This window comes from Eulemur rufifrons, chromosome 7 (genome assembly GCF_041146395.1).
Source record: "Eulemur rufifrons isolate Redbay chromosome 7, OSU_ERuf_1, whole genome shotgun sequence".
Classification (NCBI taxonomy): Eukaryota; Metazoa; Chordata; class Mammalia; order Primates; family Lemuridae; genus Eulemur; species Eulemur rufifrons.
The window spans coordinates 119,648,200-119,670,098 of NC_090989.1; the positions used below are offsets into that span (position 1 = coordinate 119,648,200).

Sequence of the window (21,899 nt, forward strand, 5' to 3'; positions counted from 1 at the left end):
TGATTTTAATATCTTTCTCTCTTTCTTTCTCCTTACCTTTTTTCCCCTCTTCCCTCTTTCCCTCTCTCTTTTCTGTCTTTGGTCAGTGTGTCTGGAGCTGATTTTACTGATTTTGTTTTTTCATAAAAAATGAGATTTTGGTTACATTGAGTTATTCTGTTGTTTTTGTTTTCTATTGTATTGATTTCTGCTCTTTCAAAACATTTCCTTTCTTCTGCTCGCTTTTAGTTTTACTTCCTTTTTAATTTCTGAAGATGGAACCTACGGTTATTGATTTGAGCCCTTTTTTTTCCTAATATAGGAATTTACTCCTATGAATTTCTCTAAGCACTGCTTTAGCTATTTCCCCTAAATCTGGGTATGTTGTATTTCATTTTCATTCAGTTCAAAATACTTTCCAATGTCCCTTTTGATTTTCTGTTTGACCCATGGATTATTTAGAAGCATGGTATTTATTTAATAGTTTGCAAATATTTGAGAATTTTCCAGATATCTTTCTGATATTGATTTCTAATTTAATTCCATTGTAGTCAGAGAACATAGTCTGTATGATTTGAATACTTTCATAAAAATTTATTGAGATTTGTTTTATGGCCCACAGTACAGTCTATTTTGATAAATTTTTCATTTGCTCAAGAAAAAGTATATTCTACTTTTGTTGGCTAATGTTTTCTGTCAGTTAGGTCACATTAGTTGATAGTGTTGTACTTACAAGTCTTCTCTATCCTTACTGATTTTCTGTCTGTTTATTCTAGCAATTATTGAAAGGGTTTTTATAAGAATAATTTTTATATTCTTATACAAGCCCATTATCAGATACACAATTTGCAAATATTTTCCCCCCGTCTGTGACTTTCTTTTTATTTTCTTAATGGTGACTTTTAAAGGGCAAACATTTTCAATTTGTAAAAGTCTAATTAATCCATTTTTCTTACGTGACCATGCTTTTGGTGTTGTGTATGTGTATACCTGCCTAAGCCAAAGGTTTCTTCTTTGTTTTATTCTAGATGTTTAATCATTTATCTCTTCTGTTAAGATACATGAACCATTTTTTAAAGTTTATTTTTGTATATCGTGTCATACAAGGGCAGAAGTCTGCTTTTGGCATATAGATATTCAGTTGTCCAAGCACCATTTAATGAAAGACTATCCTTCCTCAATTGAATTGTTGACGCATTTTCTTGAAAATGAACTGAGCATAAAGGCACGGTTTTATTTTTGTATTTTCTAATCTGTCTATTCTCATCCGCATTAAGTAAGCTTTAAAGTAAGCTTTTAAAATTAGATAATGTATAAGTCCACCTACTTTGTTCTTTTTCAAAATTGTTTTGACAATAGGTCTTTTGCATTTCTATATAAATTTTAGAGTCAGCTTGTCAATTTTTGCACGAAAGCGTCTGAAATTTTGATAGGGATTTATGAACCTGCAGACCAATTTGGAGAGAATTTTCTTCTCAGCAATATTGAATCTTTTAGTCCATGAATATAGATGGTAGCTCCACTTGATTTGGATTTTTTTTTTTTTTTTTTTTTTTTGAAACAGAGTCTTGCCTTGTTGCCGAGACTAGAGTGCAGTGGTGTCATCATCACTCACTGCAACCTAGAACTCCTGGGCTCAAGGAATCCTCCTGCTTTAGCCTCCTGAAGAGCTGGGACTACAGGCATGCAGCTGCTACACCTGGCTAAATTTTTTTTTTTTTGTAGGGACGGGGTCTCTCTGTGTTGCTCAGGATAGTTTTGAACTCTTGGCCTAAGTGATCCTTCTGCCTTCGCCTCCCAAAGTACTAGAATTACAGTTGTGAGCCACTTTACCCAGGCTTTCTTAGCATTTTTAAATGATTTTCAGTATACAAATCTTACATTTTTGTTAAATTCATTTCTAGGGGTTTTAAATTTCTTATGAATGGGATTTCTTTAAAAATTATTTTGATTTATTCTTTGCTAATATATAAAAATATAATTGACTTTTTTTTATTCCTGCAAAAAATTCGTAGTAGTTTTGGGTTGTGATAGAGTTTTGGTTTTGGTTTTGGTTTTGGTTTTGGTAGAATCTTTAGGATTTTCTACATACAGGATCATGTCTTCTGTGAGTAAAGAAGATTTTAATTCTTACTTTCTATCTGTATATATTTAGTTTCTTTCTTTCTTTTTTGAGACAAGATCTCACTCTGTTGCCCAAGCTAGAGTGCAGTGGCATCATCATAGCTCACCTCATACATCATAGCAACCTCAAACTCCTGGTCTCAAGCAATCTGCCTGCCTCAGCCTCCTAAGTAGCTGGAACTATGCCACCATGCCTGGCTAATGTTTCTGTTTTTGTTGAGATGGGGTCTTAAGTATGTTGCCCAGGCTGGTCTCAAACTCCTGGTTTCCAGTAATTCTCCTGCCTTGCACTACTAAAGTGCTAGGTTTCAGGCGTGAGTCCCCATGCGCAGCCTACTTTCTTTCTTTCTTTATTGTTTCTGTTTTTATTTACATAATCATGCAGGTTTTTTTCTTTTATTCTATGAATACAGTGTATTACATTAATTGATTTTTAAATATTAGACCAACTTTGCATTCTGGGAAAAATGCCACATGGTCATGATATATTATTTTTTTCTATATGTTACTATTATAGATTGTTTCCTAATATTTTGCTAAGGATTTTTGTATTTACTTTCATAAGGAGTAGTAATCTGAAAACTAGCCTTAGAGAGTTCACTGAGAAGTGTTCCCTCCTGTTCTGTTTTGTGAAATAACATATGAAAGATTTGTATTATTTACATATTTGATAGAATTCACTAGGGAATCTCTTTGAGCCTAGGCTTTTCTTTGTGTAAAGATTTTTAATTACTATTCAATTAATAGATCTATCCTGATTTTTTATTTCTTGTTGAGTCAGGTTTGGTAATTTTTGTTTTATAGGCAGTTATCATTTCCTGCAAATCGTAAATTTGATGGTGTAATGTGATTCATGATATTTCCTTATAATCCATTTAATTTCTGTAGGATTGGCAGTGATGTCCCCTTATTCATTCTTTTTTTTTTTTTTTTTTTTTTTGAGACAGAGTCTCACTCTGTTGCCCAGGCTAGAGTGCCATGGCGTCAACCTAGCTCACAGCAACCTCAAACTCCTGGGCTCAAGCAATCCTTCTGCCACAGCCTCCCGAGTAGCTGGGACTACAGGCATGCACCACCATGCCCAGCTAATTTTTTCTATATATATTTTTAGTTGGCCAGATAATTTCTTTCTATTTTTTTTAATAGAGATGGGGTCTCACTCTTGCTCAGGCTGGTCTCAAACTCCTGACCTCAAGCAATCCACCCACTTCGGCCTCCCAGAGTGCTAGGATTACAAACGTGAGCCACTGTGCCCGGCCCCCTTATTCATTCCTGATTTTGTGATTTAGTCCTCTCTTTTTTGTCTTGATCGGTCTATCTAAAAGCTTATCATTTTTGTTGATCTTTATAAAAAAGGAATTTTAGTTTCATTGACTTTACTTTTTTATTTTTGATTTGTTTGATTGATTTCTGTTTCAGTCTTAATTATTTCCTTCTGTCTGATTGCTTTGGTTTTAATTTTTTCATTTTTATAGGTTTTTTAAGGTGGAAACTTAGATTATTTATTTTATATCTTCCTTTCTTATCCCCCTTTTTAAGATAAAAATTTCCCACAGAGCACTGCTTTGGTGACATATCTTGACTTTTTTTTTTTTTTTTTATTTCAGCATATTATGGGGGTACAAAAGTTTAGGTTATGTATATTGCCCATGCCTCCCCCCCGCCCCCCAAAGTCAGAGCTTCAAGCGTGTCCATTCCCCAGACAGTACACGTCTCACTCATTATGTGGATATACACCCATCCCCTCCCCTGCCCCTCCCACACATCTGCCCGACACCCAATTGGTGTTATTCCCAAATGTGCACTTAGGTGATGATCAGGGAAACCACTTTGCTGGTGAGTACATGTGGTGCCTGTTTTTCCATTCTTGGGATACTTCACTTAGTAGAATGGGTTCCACCTCTCTCCAGGAGAACATGAGAGATTCTATATCACCATTATTTCTTATAGCTGAGTAATACTCCATGGTATACATATACCACATTTTACTAATCCACTCACGTACTGATGGGCAGATACCTTGACTTTCGATGTGTGTATTTTTGTTATCTTTCATTCACTGTAAAATATTTCCTAATTTTATTTGTGATTTCTTCTTTGACTCATGAGTTATTTTTGTCTTTTGTTTAATTTCCCAATATTTGGAGGTTTTCTAAAATTTTGTTATTAATTTCTAATTTAGTTCTATTTTAGTTAGTAAGCATACTTCAAGGGATTTCAGCCATTTTACATTTATGGAACTTGTTTTTACCAACCATATAGATTATGGAAAAAATATTTCACATGAATATAAAGAGAATATATTCCGCTGTTCTGTCATCCTAATTTATTAATCTTTTTATTATGAAATTCCTTATGTTGTAATATGTATGTCTAAAAGACTTTTTTTCTGAAATAATTTACCCTGTCTAGCTATCCTGTTACATTACTCTTTGAATGGTATATTTTTTATGGTCCTTTCATTTTTAACTTATTTGTATCTTCGAATATGAATTATGTCTCTTATAGAAAGCATGTATTTGGATCTTATTTTTTAATGCAATTTCTATTATTTTCTTGATAGTCGTTCTTGGGATTAAAATATGAATCATAAATTATCACAAACTACATCCCATTAACATGACTTAATTTCACAAAATGTCTTTGCTCTAGCATAGCTTCGTTTTCTTGTACTTTCATTGTGCTATTATTGTCATATATATTTTGTGTACATTTATTACTAACCCAGTGTTATCATTATCAATGATAATGTATACCATCTTTATCTCTTTTAACAAAATCAAGAGATGAAAAAATATTTGTACTTTCTTTTATATTTACCTTCTTTTTAACATTTCTGGTACTCTTCATTTTTAACTATGGATTTGAGTTATTGTATGGTGTTATTTCCTGTCGATTTGAAGGACTTCTTTTTGTGTTTCTTGTAAGGCAAGTCTGCTAGCAGCTAGTTTTTTCAGTCTTTATCTGGAAAAATTGTTATGTTAATATCATTTTTTAAAGGATAGTTTTGTTGCATATAGCATTCCTAGTACACAGTTTTATTTTTCAATGTGACACTTTCAGTGTCACTCCACCATCTGCTGGACTTTATTGCTTCTGATTAAAAACTCAGTTTTTAATCCTAGTGTTCCATTTTACATTATGAGTCATTTTCCTTTGCAGCTTTTAGTTTTTCTTTGGCTTTCAGCAGTTTGTCTAGCCATGGAATTCTTTGGGTTTATCCTGCTAATATTTTGTTAAGTTTCTTGTATCTTCTGTAGATTAATATTTTCATCTAATTTCAGAAGTTTTTAGGCCTTAATTCTTTTCCTTTTTTTTTTTTTTTTTTACCATTTCTCTCCCTCCTTTGTTTGGATTTCTTTAACACTTTTACTGGTATACTTGATGTTGTTACATAGGTTTCTGGAGCTCTCTTAGTTTTTCTTCAATGCAGTGTTTGTTACCTCTATTCTTTGCATAATTTCTATTTGCCTTTCTTCAGGTTCACTGTTTCTTCTGATAACTCACATATGCTGTTGAAACTATACATGAGTTTTTTATTTTACTATTATTGTACTTTTCAGTTGATTTATTTTTATTGTTTCTATTTCTTTATCCTGATTCTCTGTTGGTTGAATCATTGTCATTATTGAAAGAATTAAACATAGCTGCATTTATATTTAATTCTCATTTAATTGTTTAAATATGATTTCATTTAATTTTTTGATTATATTTATTAGAGTCCCTTTAAAATCTTGGTTTGCTAAATTTAACATCTGGACCCACTCAGAGATAGTTTCTGTTGAGGTTTTAATTCCTGAATAGGAATCATACTTTCTTTTTTCTTTTCATGCCTACCAGAGCTTTGATTTTTCCCCATTCATTTTCTGTAGATGCTGTTCTTTTATTGACATCTTCCCTGGGTTTGGGTAGGTATTTAGAACTTGGCTTCCCATCAAGTCAGTTCCCTCAGCATTAAAGCTGGTGGTTTTCACTGGCTTTTCCAACCCTGATAACTCTATCTTATCACACCTACTGATCTTGATTTTACAGTGTTTGAAGGAATTAGTTCCATGCCAGAACACCATAGACTTTCAGCAGTTTTAGCCAAAATTCAGCTTTTTCTGGATAAATACTTTTTGATTTTTTTTTATTGATTTCCAGAAAACTGAAATGATTGTTTTTATCTTTTTAATTCTTTTCTTTTTTTTTTTTTAGTTGTTTTTTAGCAAAAAGAATTTCCCAACCACTTCACTCTTCAGTTTTGAAAGATGTTTTTTCTTGGTATGGAATTCTAGGTTGACTTTTTTGGGGGTTTTTTTTTAGTTCTTTAAAAGAATTGATCCTCTGTTTCTGCCTTCATTATTGCCTACTATAAAGACATCTGCTGTCATTCTTTTCTTGTATCCTTTGTAGTTAATTTATCTTTTTGTTCTGGCTGCTTTTAAGATTTTTCTCTTTATCATTTGTTTTAAAGCAATTCTGTTATGATGTTTTTTGGTGTCATGTTTCTTTTATCTCTTCTGTGTCTTTCTTTAACATTCTATGCTTTCCTGTAACCTCTTGAATATATATGTATTGTGTCATAATTCCATTTTAGTGTCCTGTTTTACTAGCTTTATCATGTGCCATTTCTAGTTCTTTTTGTATTGATTGGTTTTTCTTCTCATAATGGGTCATTGTCCTGCTTCTTGGCATGCCTGACAATTTTTATTGGATGTCAGACATTGTGCTTTTTGCCTTGTTGTGTGCTGAGTAACTTTATATTCTTAAAAATATTCTTCTACTTTTTTCTGAAACATGGTTATGTTTAATTCTTTCAAGACTTTTTTTTAATATTTGTTAAGTAGACCGGAGCAGCATTTAGTCTAAGGCCAGTTTTCCCCCAGTACTGAGATAATATTATTTTTTTGTATTCTACTTGATGCTATGTGAATTATGAGTTTTTTCTACACTGACTCAATGGAGCACAAACTATTTCTAGCCCAATCAAAATAGAGCTGTTGGGCCAAAATAAGATGTTGTGGAGAAGCTTTTCTTTCAGTTTGGTATTTGTTAGTTGTATTTTATAGAAGATATATACAAAACAGAAGGTATTCATGTTGGAGGACTTTGAGAATGCAAATACAAATATAGCATTAGAAATAACATTTTGCTTGTTGAAAGTATGAGTACATTCTACCTTTGTATATTTATCAAAGATTTGTCTTTTTTTTTCCTCCTAGTGATGCTATTGCTGAGATTAGAGCCATTTGTATTGAAGAAATTGGAGTGTGGATGAAAATGTATAGTGATGCCTTCCTAAATGACAGTTACCTAAAATATGTTGGCTGGACTCTTCATGACAGGGTAAGTTACGTTGTTCTAAGTAACTCTGATGGAAAATATGCTTGTCTCAATATTAGAATACTAGCAATCAAAATGAATAGTTGATTTTTCAAGAGTTGTAATAATATGGATATTAAAGATGGTGCAACTGAATAACTATTTACTTAATGACCATGATAAAGCTTGAGACGTTGGTCCATGTGTGAAGATCCTGTCTTACTTGGTTACAGTGCTGTCTTGAAGATTAACAACCTGGTATAGCTAAGATTTTAAGAAAATACAATGTCCTAAGAAGATAGTTATATTCTTTTTCTAGTTCTGAATTGAAGGAGATTATTTCTCTTAATATATAACATCTAAATAAGCTTTCTTGCTTTGAATTTTCTATGGTCATATCACAGGGTGTTTTATCAGAGTTGGATAGATTTGTTCGATTCTAGAATATTTGATCTAAAAACATTTTAAACCTCTAACCTCTTAGAAAAGGCTCTGACCTTAAAAGGAATCCCACATCAAGTACTAAATAAGTAATCTTAGAATAACCAAGCGTACAAGTGATAAATTATTGGAATTTTTTATGTAAAATGACCTGATATTCCTTTACTTGAACTGCCAGATGTTCCTAAATATAGAAATCTGATAACAATTTATTTTAAATTGTTATATTCCATTTGAACTATTGTAAGTATCATAGCTGGCCTGGAGTAGTGGCTCACGCCTGTAATCCCAGCACTCAGGGAGGCCAAGGTGGGAGGATTGCCTGAGGCCAGGAGTTCAAAACCATCCTGGGCAACACAGCAAGACCCCGTCTTTAAAAAAAAAAAAGAAAGAAAGAAAGAAAGAAAGATAGATAGATAGATAGATAGATTGATTAGCTGGGCGTGGTGGCATACACCTATAGTCCCAGCTACCCAGGAGGCTGAGGCAAAGAGGATGGCTTGAGCCCAGAAGTTTGAGGCTGCAGTGAGCTATGATCATGCCACTATACTCCCGCCTGGGCGACAGAGTAAGACCCTGTCTCTTAGGGGGGAAAAAAGAATCATAGCTATTAGAAAACATATTTTTAATGTAATTATATTGTTAGATTTTAAAGGCAAAGACTCATTTACTATCTTATCACTACTGTCAGCATGTATAGCTTTTACTTTTTATATAGAATTATGCTAAGACTTATCGTCAAAGTTTTGAAAACCAAAAGATTACATAAATTATAATTAAAGGTCCCAAGGGAATTTTACAGGGCTGGTTTTTTTTTTTTTTTGTATAGGCCAGTTTTGCTACAAGAGGTCAGATCATCACTATAGTTGATTGCTCAACTATACAATTATCAATTTTTAGTTGACGATAAAAAGGGATTCTTCGCCACCCAACCTCATTTTAAGGAGAATCCTATTAGTATATAGTTAATTTTTGTGACTACCTATCTTCCTCTCCAATTCATGTTCTTTTCTCTACGGTGGTAACTCCCAAGCTAGATTCCATGAGGATTTGTCTAATCCTTCTGTAGAGAATTGGGACCTTTGCATCTAAACCACATCTCAGGTTGATCCAATTAGATTTTATTATAGTGTGAGAGAATATAGAATTATACAGTGCACCCTCTTGCGCGCGCACACACACACACACACACACACTCCTAAATTCAACAAGACAATTTTTTTAGTAGGCATGGATTTAAAGTCCTACATTTGTATTCCCTACCAATACCATCCCAGTTTTTCCCCTATTGCCTAATAGAATAGTCTTCTGAATTATTATATAACAGTTATCAGTTTTAACAGAACTTCATGTATGACCACAAATTCTGAGAAAAATACTGATTTGATGTGGCTTACCAAAAAACCAACAACCATAAACAAAAAAATACCACTAAATTGTAAAAATCCTCTTTCTAGATAAAGGCAGATATATAGGTTTCCCTTGTACATTGTTTATAAAATCATAAGTACTGTATTCGGTGGAATAATTTTATAAATCTCTCTTAACTTCTTAACTCTAATTACTTTATTTGGAAAAGGGTGTATTAAATAATCTCTTCTAAACTTTCTAAACTTTTTTTTTTTGGTCATTCCCACTGTAATCTTTTTGTACCTTTTTGTCTTAGAACTATAGTCATTTGACTTCTCTTATTTTAGTTTTCTATTTGGAACCACCCCCACTATCCGCTATGACCTCTGCCTTCAGACTCATTCTTTGCCTCTTTCAAATGAACTGATAAAACTGAATGAACTGAAAATGAACTGATTTTAGAATTTTAACTTATGTTTTTGATTTTAGAATTATAGAGGTTATAACCTAGTCTACCTTCATAAATAAAATAACTCTTTTTAAAAATATAAGTTATAAGTTTTGGGCAATATGAAGACAAAACTTTAACAACTAAAGTGGTTGTTCTCTAAGTTCTCTATCCAGTGGTTTTAATTCTGTTCTTCCGAGTGATACAGAATAGGCCGAATTTAAATACAGCAATGGTAGTCTCTGTTCTGAGCTAAATATCTTAATTTCTTTTGGGATTTATATTCATGACACCAGATTGCCTTTCTGTGGGCATTGTAGTTTATCAGCTCTGCTCCATACCGCTTTTGCTTTTACCTTGTTTGCACATTTCTTCTTATACTTTCTTGCATATGCTTGGTTCCCCATATCAAAATCTCTGTGGTGCTTTCACAGGATCTATTTTTAGTTACCCCACTAACTTTTTCTTCTTCTTTGTGTTGACTCATCCCATACTCTATTTTTCTTACATTCACCAAAAGTCTTTATAGCTCTGTATATAACTCTGTGCCTCTCAAGACTATTCCTTCTCTCTACTTCCTTCTTCCCACCACATGCAAACACAGCCACTTTTTGACAGCCCTCCTGAATTTGGTTCATTTTAACTCTTTCACCTTATTCTCATCTAAGTATTCATAATGTACATGTTCATGTTAACAACAATTAGCATTTGGCCAGAAGCAGTGGCTCATACCTGTAATCCTAACACTCTGGAAGGCAGGCAGGGGCGGGGGATGAGCATTGCTTGAGGTCAGAAGGTCAATACCAGCCTCAGCCAAGAGTGAGACCTCACCTCTACAAAAAATAGAAAAATCAACCAATAGTGGTGTATGCCTGGAGTCCCAGCTACTCAGGAGGCTGAGCAGGAGGATCATTTGAGCCAAGGAGTTGCAGTGAGCTATGATCATACCACTGTACTCTAACCCATGAAACAGAGTCACACTCTGTCTCAATTTAAAAATATTTTTAATATAAAAAAAAAGTTTATATAGTTATTCACTCAGAAATATTCATTGATCAGCTAATATGCCATAGGCACTGTGTTAAATAGCCTTTAGATTTGAGCAAGCTTTTTTGTAATGTGGAAACAATAAAGCACTTAGGTACTGTAAGAAAAAATAGCTTCAGAGTATAGTAGAGCCCCAGAGTAGAACAGCTACCAAAAGGGCAATTGGAGTTTTCATTGTACCTATAATATACTTTACAGTTTTCTAAAATACTTTCATGGATAACATCTTATTCAATTGTTAAGTTCCTGTAGTGTAGGCAGGGTGCATTATAGGTGAAGAACCAAGGTTTGTGAGGAGAGGTGGTTGATTGGTAAACATCACTGGATAAAGTAAAGATAAAACTCAATTCATGTCCTTGCTCTACCTGTCTTTACTGTGTCGATTTAGATGAGGTAATTTCATCTTTCTTGGCATTAGTTTCACGTCTACAGTTGGAGACAAGTTGGTCATCCTGTCTTAGTTTTGGGATTGTGACTGTACATTGGGACAACTGTCCTCAGCCTTTTGCTCATCCATTGTTCATCTCTTTTCATTATATATATTACATAATATTAATACTTTTATTTGCTTTACATATCTTGCCTCCTGGAATGCCATATCCTGTGAGCCAGTTCCATAGATCCCCAGGGCTGCCCTTTAACCTTGTTGCCCATTATTATTATTATTATTATTATCTCCCACCTCTTGCATCTGCTGGTCAGGTGATGCTACCTTATGTCTGCTATTCTGGGATCTTCACATCTCTACTACCACCAGGAACCAAATTCTCCATGTGGTTTATGCTGAGGTTTGACCTTAGTCTGGAGATAGGAGGGGAGATCTGTGTATATCATGAGGAGGGCTATTGGCATTATCCTTAAGGCACCTGCCTCATTTGAGGTTTCCGTGTAGTCTTTTAGCAAAGGGTAGGGTTGGCAGGAAACATGCTAGCCCCTATCAAGGCAATATGATTCATATCTTCAGACACACAAATTCAGAGGAACCTAGGAGTTCAAGATTCTCAGCTTTATCTATCCAGATATCCTTTAGACTTCACTTCTCTCCTATCACGACCCTGGTTTTGGCAAAGGAGACTTGCCTGAGTTGCAGAATCTCTTAAACTCTACCACTCTTAAAGTTGAATACTGAGCCTGGTCTTCAGTATAAACAGTTTTCTATCTGCAGGAGATAAGGGTCTCTTTAAATGTGAACAAAGAGGCAACACTTGCTAATGAACTGGTGATTAAATAACCTGAGCCTATCGTTTTCTCTTTAGCATCTCAGTGACACTTAGCAGTAGCCACTCAATTCCACAGTTTTTTAGTTACCATTCACCCTGCTCCCTCAAAGGTAGCAATGTTGCACAAGCTAATGCACATCTACTTTCACTCATAGGTGAAAATCCTATACACTGCTATTCTGTGTCAGGAACTATCAGTACTTCACCTATCACCATTGGGTCCTTCCTCCTAGCAATCCAGCCTTCAAATAATCCACCCCCAGAATCTCGTTGAAATCTGCCTCCTAGGACCACTCTTGGCCCCAGAAGTCTTAAGTCACATTCCCTAGATGCCAAGCCTGAGTCAGGTATTTTTGTGCTAGTGATAGATTAAGGTTTGTAATCTCAGCATTAGCATATAAGAAAGTGAGAAAATTTGATAAAACAGGAAAGAGACTAACAAAAATGTGGTTGCAGGAGAAGTCTAGTCTCAGCCTGATCTCACAAGGAGCTTTGGAGAGTAAGCTGCACCTCTGAGGTTATCCTGTCCAGATGCAAGGAGGTTGGGCTGTGTTACCCTTCTATCTTTCTACACCGGCTATGGGCCTCAGCCTGAGAGAGGGGAAGAGAGTGAATAGGAGAGGAAAAATGGAGTATAACCTCCTAGGGAATCTCTGTTCTAGATGGTTCTTGTAACCATGGTGAGTTCTTCAGAGAAAGTTGCAAATATGAACCATTAGCAGTCAACACAGGCAGAGGCTAAAGAATTACCCTGTAAAGGGAATCTGTGTGGGGCATCAATAGCATCTGCCATATGTACCTCAGATTCTTCCTACGTGCTAGAGACTTACCAGCAAACATCACACCATCTCATAGCACATCTCATGATGTGCTAGAGCTGGCTTGAATCAGCTTGCAATAGAGTGGTTATGCGGATCTCTTCATAAATGAGTTCAGTGACATATCATAGAGTAGTTTGATATTAGCCATGAAGGGGCAATTTACTTTGCAGAAATCTGCAAATGTAGCAATTCAGGGCTCAATTCCTCAGAGCTGATTGTTAAAACTTTTACCAGCATACCTCTGCATCTACTCCCTGCAATAATTTTGTAAGTGAGAAACCTGAATATCAAAGTGATTAATATACTTTCCATCTTACATGTAGCTAACAAACTGTGTAGAACTGGAAAGAAAATCTAGTTTTGTCTGATTCCAGAACTTAGATGTTTACACATTGCTTCTTTGGGGGGATAGAAACTTCAGTCTCCTTTGAATCCTTTGAGAGAGTTGGCTAGATTTCTAGATGATTCTGAATGTACTTTGAACACCAATATCCTCTACTCCAAGTTAATGACTTAAAGATACTCCACTAGTAAATAGCACCCTCAGGACTCCTCAATTTACTGTTTTCCTCTGTTTTAAACATTCTGCTATTTCTGTTTTCCTAACTGCTCTCCCTGGAACAAAAATGGTATCCAGTAAATATTTGTTGCATGAATAAATGATAACCCTTTAATATAAAATTGGGTTTTTCTGCAAGATTGTTCAGTAATTACATAAAGAGCAAATGAGCATACCTTTTTCTAATTATAATCATAGGTTAAAAATTCTAAGTGCCATGGGATAATATAGGATATACTGCATTATAAGTCAGAGTTGATAAATGTTTGAGATACATGAAGCTTATTCTAAAGTAACTAGGGGTTTTTAGTGAATTTTTATTAAATATAAGTACAACATAGACTATACATTTGCTAAATCCTATCCTATGTTGAATTACAGTATGAAGTAAGTTGAATGGTTAAGCTAAAATTTATGTTAGTCTTCATATAAACTTAAAAATTGTTTTAACCCTTGTGGCATGGAATTGACTGCTTCTGTTGTGTTTTTATTTGTATTTCTGAAGCAAGGGGAAGTCAGGCTAAAGTGTCTAAAAGCTCTACAGAGTCTATATACCAACAGAGAATTATTCCCCAAATTGGAGCTATTCACTAACCGATTCAAGGTAAGCATCAAGAATGATGAGCTTATTTTATTTTTTACTTTACAAGTGGTAGTTATAGCTAGTTTAGCAAATGACATTATCATAACAAGTGTTTAGTTCATATTCTTTAAGTAAACCCATATGAAATAGTTGAATTAGTCTCTGCTTTATGAAAGATACTGCCAACAGGAGTTCTTATTTATTGCCTTTGAAAGAAGGCTCTTCTGCTTGAAATAAAATTTTCTTTATGTACAGCTTTGTATAAATATATTAATTTTGTAAGTTATGGTTTACCTGTCACAGTGTTAGGGAATGCCAGTTAAGGAGAAAGATTTTTACATTACAGCCACTTGTACTAACACCCCTTTTGTGTAAGTAGGACTGTGATAATATGGTTTCAAGAGTAAAGCTTTTTATTTAACTTATCATTAGTGTTGCATACATGTCTCAGAATACATTACCTTAGGTACATATCCCAACTTATTTTGTGTTCATGATTTGTTTTACAACTTTTTTTTTCAGGATCGCATTGTATCAATGACACTCGATAAAGAATATGATGTTGCTGTGGAAGCTATTCGATTGGTTACTCTGATACTTCAGTAAGTATAACATCTGTTAATAATTTAATCTGTTGATATTTTAATGCCTTTTTCCTAGCATTATTAATGTCCTTCATATATATTAACCCTTATATATATATTTATCACTTTAGGTTCTACTTTTATGTTTTAAGATTAGGTTTAAGACAAAGTATTTTTTGTTTTTCCGTTTGTTTTTTTACTTTGACTATTATCTGTTTCTTTTATGCAGTCTAGAGAAAATATCAATGAATTAGCATATCTTTTTATTTAAAACAAAATCAAAATTCAAAAAGAAGCCTTCAAAAGGAAAAACCCTCCAAGGGATAGGTTTTTCAATAGGCTTTCCTGGAATGCTTATAGAAGTAAGAGAAAGAAAATAAGGCAGTTAAATTATCTCACTAATATGGTAGAGATCTAAAAATAATGTCATGGCTTTATCTGTATGGATTTCACTAAAAACTAGAAAGAATCTATGTGAGAAAATGTGGGCCCTAGCAAAGTCATTACAAATTCTCCTTTCCCTATGTTATTATGTCACATCTATTATGAACTAGATATCTAATGGGGATCTACTGTTTGTGATTTTTGGTTTTTTTTTTGTACCTCACTTTACCTTTCTGCTCTAGTACCATGCTCTTTATTTTTGTAGCTTTATAATGTATGTTCTAAATATTGAGTGCTTCTCCTATTTTCCCTTTTAAAATCTACTTAGCTACTTGTGAGTTTTTTTTCTTTCATATGAATTTTTAAAATGTACTTGTTAAGTGCCTCAAAAACTTTGGCTGGAATTTTGAATATTAGAACTGCATTGGATTTTATGGTAAATTTAGGAGAGAATGAAGTTCTTTATTATGCCATTTATGCATGAAAACGCTGGATCTTTCTTCCTTCCCTTCCCTTCTTTCCCTCCCTCCCCTCTCTTCTCTCCCTCCCTTCCCCTCTCCTTCCTTCTTTCCTTCCCTTTCTTCCTTTCCTTTTTTCTTTCTTTCCTTTCTTTCAAAAGATAGGTTTTCGTTATGTTGCCCAGGGCACAGTCATAGCACACTAAAGCCTCGAACTCCTGAGCTCAAGAGATTATCTCACCTTAGCATCCCAAGAAGCTGGGACTATAGGAGAGCTCCATCCTTCTCAGCTGCATTTCTTTATTTAAATATCATCAGGTCTTTTCATAAAGGGTTTAAATTTTTTCATAGCGGTCTTGTGTACTATTTCTTGGGTTAATTCATAAATGCTTTATAATGTTTTTGTTATATGATTAGTATTTTCTACTTGGTTATTGCTGAGTCAGAAAACCTTTAATTTTTATGTTGGTCTTATATGTGCAACCTGTTTGAAATCTGATTCTGAGTTTTAGCATGCTTTCTAATGGTTTGTTGATTCTATCGGTTTTACTGTATAGATTATTATATCATCTGTAAACAATTTCAATTCTGTCTCTTCTTTTTTAACCTTATAATTTGTATTTCATTTTGTTGTCTAAATGCATAGGCAGGACCTTTAGCACTATAACAGTGTCCCTGATAGCAAATACTTTTGTTCTTGTTCTAGAAAGGCATTAAAAGTTCTTTGTTTCTGTGATTTCTGTGATAGGTGTTTTAATATATGATACAAGTTCCTTTGTATCCTGAGTTTTCTGAGATTTTTCTTTCATCCATTAATGAGCCTGAATTAAATTAATAGATTTGTCTAATAGTAAATCACTCTTATAGTTCTAGAATAAATCATTTTTGAATGTAATATATTTTGTTTTATTTAAATACAATATTACATTTAATATTTAGGATTTTTACATTTGTGTTTATGAGTAAATTTGACATAATTTTCTTCTTCTGTTTATCCATCTTCAAAATCAAGGTTATATTGTGTCTGTAAAATAACTTCAATAGTTTCTTGCCATTTTTCTGTCCTGAAACTAATTGTCTATGACAGAGATTAATTCTTACTTGAAACTATGGGGGAATTCTCTTGTTAAAGTTTTTAGTTTCTTTTGTGGGATAGTTCTTTATCATTTCTGTTTCTTCCATGATTGTCTAAGTTTATGTTTTGCTAATTTTGGCTTTTATGTAAACTTTCTTTATCATTCTTATCACAGTTTTAAAATTATATAGTTTATGATATTTTTATTTCTAAAACTCTTTCTTTTGTTAGTTCCTCTTTTTCATTTTCTATTTTATTTGTATACTCTTTTTCTTCATAAGTTATGTCAGGGGTTGTGTTTCCAAAGAACCAGTTTCTTATGGCTTATTTGCTTTTTGTTCACTAATAATCATATTTAAAGAAATAAATATATCTTTAAGTACTACTTTGTGTCCTAAAAATTTAAATATGTAGTATTAATGATAAATATTTTGCTTACTTTTATGGTTTCCAGTTTAATTATAGATAGTTCAGTAGTATGTTCTACCCACATGTATCACATTTTATTAAGCTGTAGAAGAATTGTGGGCATTTTATTTTTCTTCTTGTTTTACCTGTGTTTTTTGAGTTTTATATAATGATTATCTTTTATAGTTAAAGGGAAAAATTACTTTCAAAGTAAGATAAAAAGCTGGGCGTGCTGGCACACGTCTGTAGTCCTAGCTACTTGGGAGGCTGAGGTGGGAGGATCGCTTGAGCCCTGGAGATCAAGGCTGCAGTGAGATATGATCTCTCCACTGTACTCCAGCCTGGGTGACAGAGGGAGACCCCATCTCTTATGAAAAAAAAAAAAAAGAGAGAGAGAGAGAAGTAGGAGCCTTGAGCTTTTTTATAAGGCACTTTACAAAGTTTATATAAAGGTAGAACTGAAAATAAACATTTGCTTTGGTTCACGTGTTACCTTCTGAATTTTTTAGTGGAAGTGAAGAAGCTCTTTCCAATGAAGACTGTGAAAATGTTTACCACTTGGTGTACTCGGCACATCGACCTGTTGCTGTGGCAGCTGGAGAGTTCCTTCACAAAAAGTGAGTTAATTATCTTTGAAAGCAGGTTCCAGCTTTTGTATTTTGTTGTTGTTTTAGAGTTACAATGTCCATTTCAAACTCTAGGGTCTGTAACAGTTTTCATAACCTATATATACATCATGAATCACACCCCTAAGAATGATATACCTTGTGACATATTCTTTTTCCCTGAAAGCTGAAATGATGATTCTCAGGAGTGTCAGTGGAGATTGAGGGGAGTGCATGAAGTTTATAAAAGCTCCCCAGATAACTGATGTTTCATTTCGCCAGTTTTTTTTTTTTTTTCTTTAAAAATTCCAAGTTCTGATCTTAGCTTTCTCAACATTTGTAATCTAAGTATGAAGCAATATCACCTTCAAAATGCCTCCCAACTTTTCATGGTTTTTTTTCCCCCATTCTCTCCATTGGGATGAGAAGTATTTTAATCAGTAATTCATGGTGATTCTGACAGTGATATATATAGTTGCAGTTTAATTTCTTTTAAAAAACCTTATGTATTTTTTGGTAAAGCATAGAGCTAATGAGAATGTATGAATGTAAACACTCTTTGGAAATACATTTTTTTTTTTTTTTTTTTTTGAGACAGAGTCTCACTCTGTTGCCCAGGCTAGAGTGAGTGCCGTGGCGTCAGCCTAGCTCACAGCAACCTCAAACTCCTGGGCTCAAGCAATCCTCCTGTCTCAGCCTCCCGAGTAGCTGGGACTACAGGCATGCACCACCATGCCCGGCTAATTTTTTCTATATATATTTTTAGCTGTCCATATAATTTCTTTCTATTTTTTTAGTAGAGATGGGGTCTCGCTCTTGCTCAGGCTGGTCTCGAACTCCTGAGCTCAAACGATCCGCCCACCTCGGCCTCCCAGCGTGCTAGGATTACAGGCGTGAGCCACCACGCCCGGCCTGGAAATACATTTTTGATCATGATTTACTGTATATGTTCTGTCATTTATTAGTAGACTAATTCATTCTTCAAATATAAACATACTCTTGGTAGTGTGTGTGTATTTTTTGCTGTGTTTAGGGTTTTTGTTCATGGATTTAACTTGTTAGCTTTGAATACTGGCTGATGAATCTAAAAGTTCATTAGGTGTACTAATTTGTGATTATATTGAAGCACAAATGTAAATAATACACTGAGCAACTCTTATGCATGGACGATTAACTTTGATAATGAGTAGTATCCAGTATCCATCCAGTATCTGCATCTTAGTGCTGCAACAAATTGTTCTCTACTCAGTTGCACCTCTCAAAGTGGGAAAAGTTGTTTTTATGTAAACAAAATCTTTCTTAAGAATGAAACCAGCTACTACTGCATGCTGGTAATGAAAATGAAGAGGAAGAAAGTTAGGCTTTTCAGGCATGACTTTTAAAATAATATATTGAATTTGCTAGTGAATAATATGTTGACATCTGTAGCTTATAGAATAATGCTGTTTCCATATTTATCTTGGGATGTTGTCTGTCACAGATTTCCAGGGTGTACTGTAGTCTTAACTTTCCTTCCTTTTTCAGGATTGTTTTGTTCTAGTTAGTCTCTATGCTAAAGAACTTTGTGTTTTTATGGCGGGGCATGCTGGCTCATGCTTGTAATCCTAGCACTTGGGGAGGCCAAGGTGGGCCAAGGATTGCTTGAGGCCAGGAGTTTGAAATCAGCCTGAGAAACATGGTGAGACCCCAGTTCTACAAAAAATAGAAAAATTAGCCAGGTGTGGTGGCATGTACCTGTAGTTCCAGCTATTTGGGAGGCTGAGGCAGGAGGATCACTTGAGCCCAGGAGTTTAAGGTTGCAGGGAGCTATGATAATGCTATTGCACTCTAGCCTAGGTGACAAAGCAAGACTCTGTCTAAAAAAAAAAACTTTGCGTTTTTAGAAACATTGTTTCTGTTGTTTCAAAGAGAAATAACAGTTTGGTTCTCTATATAATTAGAGGCCCAAAACTGGCAGCTCTTGAATTAGAATCTTAGTATACATTTCTTTTATTTGTATTATGTTTTTCTAAGTTTGAAATACTGGATAAGAAATTGTTTTGACTTTGTTTAACTGATTCATAATATTTTTATGTATTTGTGGGGTACATGTGATATTTTGATACGTGTGTACAATGTGTAACAATTGAATCAGAGTAATTAGGATATCAATCACCTCCAACATGTATTATTTCTTTGTGTTGGAAACATTCCAAATCGTCTCTTCTAGCAATTTTGAAATATACGATAAATTATTTTTAACTGTAGTCACCCTGCTGTACTGTCAAGCAGTGTAGCTTATTCTTCCTATCTAAATGTATTTTTGTACTCATTAACTAACCTCTCTTTATCCCTATGTTACCCCTACCCTTCCCAGCCTCTGGTAACCCTCATACCTTCTATGTCCATTAGGTCAACTTCTTTAACTCCCATGTGTGAATGAAAACATGCCATATTTGTCTTTCTATGCCTGCCTTATTTCACTTTATGTAATGACCTCCAGTTCCATCTGTGTTGATGCAAATGATAGAATTTCATTCTTTTTATGGCTAAATAATATTCCATTCCATAAAATTCCAAGTTCTGATGTTAGTTTTTTCAACATTTGTAATCTAAATGTGAAGCAGTATCACCTTCAAAATGCCTCCAAACTTTTCATGGGTTTTTTTTTCCCCCATTCTCTCCATTGGGACAAGGAGTATTTTAGTCAGTAATTCATAGTGATTCTGACAGTGATATATATAGTTGCAGTTTAATTTTTTTAAAAAAAAACCATGTATTTTTTGGTAAAGCATAGAGCTAATGAGAATGTAAACACTTTTAGGAAATACATTTTTGATCATGATTTACAAATATGATAGCACATTTTGTTTATCCATTTATCTGTTGATGGACAGTTGATTCCATCTCTTTGCTGTTGTGAGCAATGCTGCAGTAAACATGAAGTATAGATAGCTCTTTGATAGATTGATAGTTTTTGTTTTGGATATGTATACCCAGCTGGATATGGGATTGCTGGATTATATGGTAGATGTGTTATTATTTATAGTTTTTTGAGGAACTGCCCCACTGTTTTTCATAGTCACTGTACTAATTTACATTCCCACCAACAGCATACTAGCATTGCCCTTTCACTGCATCCCTGCTAGAATCTGTTATTTTTTGTCTTTTTGATAATGGCCATTTTAACTGGGATGAGATAATATTTTATTATGATTTTGCTTTGTATTTGCATTTCCCTTATGATTGGTGGTATTGAACACTTTCTCATACACTTTTTGGCTACTTCCTATGTCTTTTGAGAAATGTCTATTCAGATCATTTCTCTATGTTTTGATTGGGTTGTTTGAGTTTCTTATATATTCTGGTTATTAACCCCTGGTTAGAAAAATAGTTTGCAAATACTCTCTCACTTTCTGTAGGTTGTCTCTGCAGTCTGTTAGTTGTTCCCTTTGCTGTGCAGAAGCCTTTTACTTTTAGCTTGATGTAATCCCATTTGTCTATTTTTGCTTTTGTTGCCTGTGCTTTTGAGATCTTATCCCAAAAATCTCTACCCCAGACTAACGTTTAGAAGTATTTCCCCAATGTTTTCTTTTAGGAGTTTTATAGTTTCAAGCCTTACATTTAAGTCTTTAATCTTTTTTTACTTGATTTGTACTCATGGCAAGAGATGGGGGTCTAGGGTTTTTTTTTTCCTGCATATTAATGTCCAGTTTTCTTAACATCATTTATTGAAGACATTGTCCTTTTCCCAAGTTCTTGGTGACTTTGCTGAAAATGAGTTGGCTATAACTGTGTGGATTTATTTCTGTATTCTCTGTTCTGTTCCATTAGTTTATGTATACGTCAGATAATGTGATGCCTCTAGCTTTGTTCTTTTTGCTCAGGATTGCTTTGGTTATTCTGGGTAGTTTTTGGTTCTCTACAAATTTTAGGATTTTTTTTTTCTATTTCTGTGAAGAATGCCACTGGTATTTTAATAAGGATTGCAATCACTTGGGATAGTATGAACATTTTAACAGTTCTAATTTTTCCAATTCATGAGCATGAGATATATTTCCATTTTCTTAGTGTCTTCTTCAATTTCTTTCATCAGTGTTTTATAGTTTTCTTTGTAGAGATCGTTCATCTCCTTGGTTAAATTGATCACTAAGTAATTTTTTGTAGCTATTGTAAATGATAATTGCTTTCTTTTTCAGATTGTTTGTTGTTGGTATATAAAAATGCTACTGATTTTTGTGTGTTGATTTTATGTCCTGCAACTGTATTGAGTTCCTTTATCAGTTCCAAAAGTTTTTTGGTGGAGTCTTTAGGTTTTTCTAAATAAAAGTTCATGTCATCTGCAAATGAGGATAATTTGACTTCTTCCTTTCCAACTAGGATGTCCTTTATTTTTCTCTTGTCTATCACATTTATTGATTTGCATATATTGAACCATTCCTTACATTCCTGGGCTGAATCACACTTGATCATGGTGAATAATCTTTTTAACGTGTTGTTGAATTTGGTTTGCTAGTATTTTGTTGAGGA

At 34.0% G+C, this 21,899-nt stretch overlaps 1 protein-coding gene across 1 annotated transcript in view; it reads left to right on the plus strand.

Moving 5' to 3' along the window:
• STAG1 (STAG1 cohesin complex component) overlaps positions 1-21,899 on the plus strand; it is a 346,671-nt gene that overhangs the window by 224,352 nt on the left and 100,420 nt on the right. Inside the window, exons 10-13 of the mRNA XM_069473208.1 lie at positions 7,308-7,431; positions 13,799-13,897; positions 14,399-14,478; positions 17,295-17,402. Coding sequence (XP_069329309.1) covers positions 7,308-7,431; positions 13,799-13,897; positions 14,399-14,478; positions 17,295-17,402 — 411 coding nt within the window. The remainder of the gene's footprint in view (positions 1-7,307; positions 7,432-13,798; positions 13,898-14,398; positions 14,479-17,294; positions 17,403-21,899) is intronic.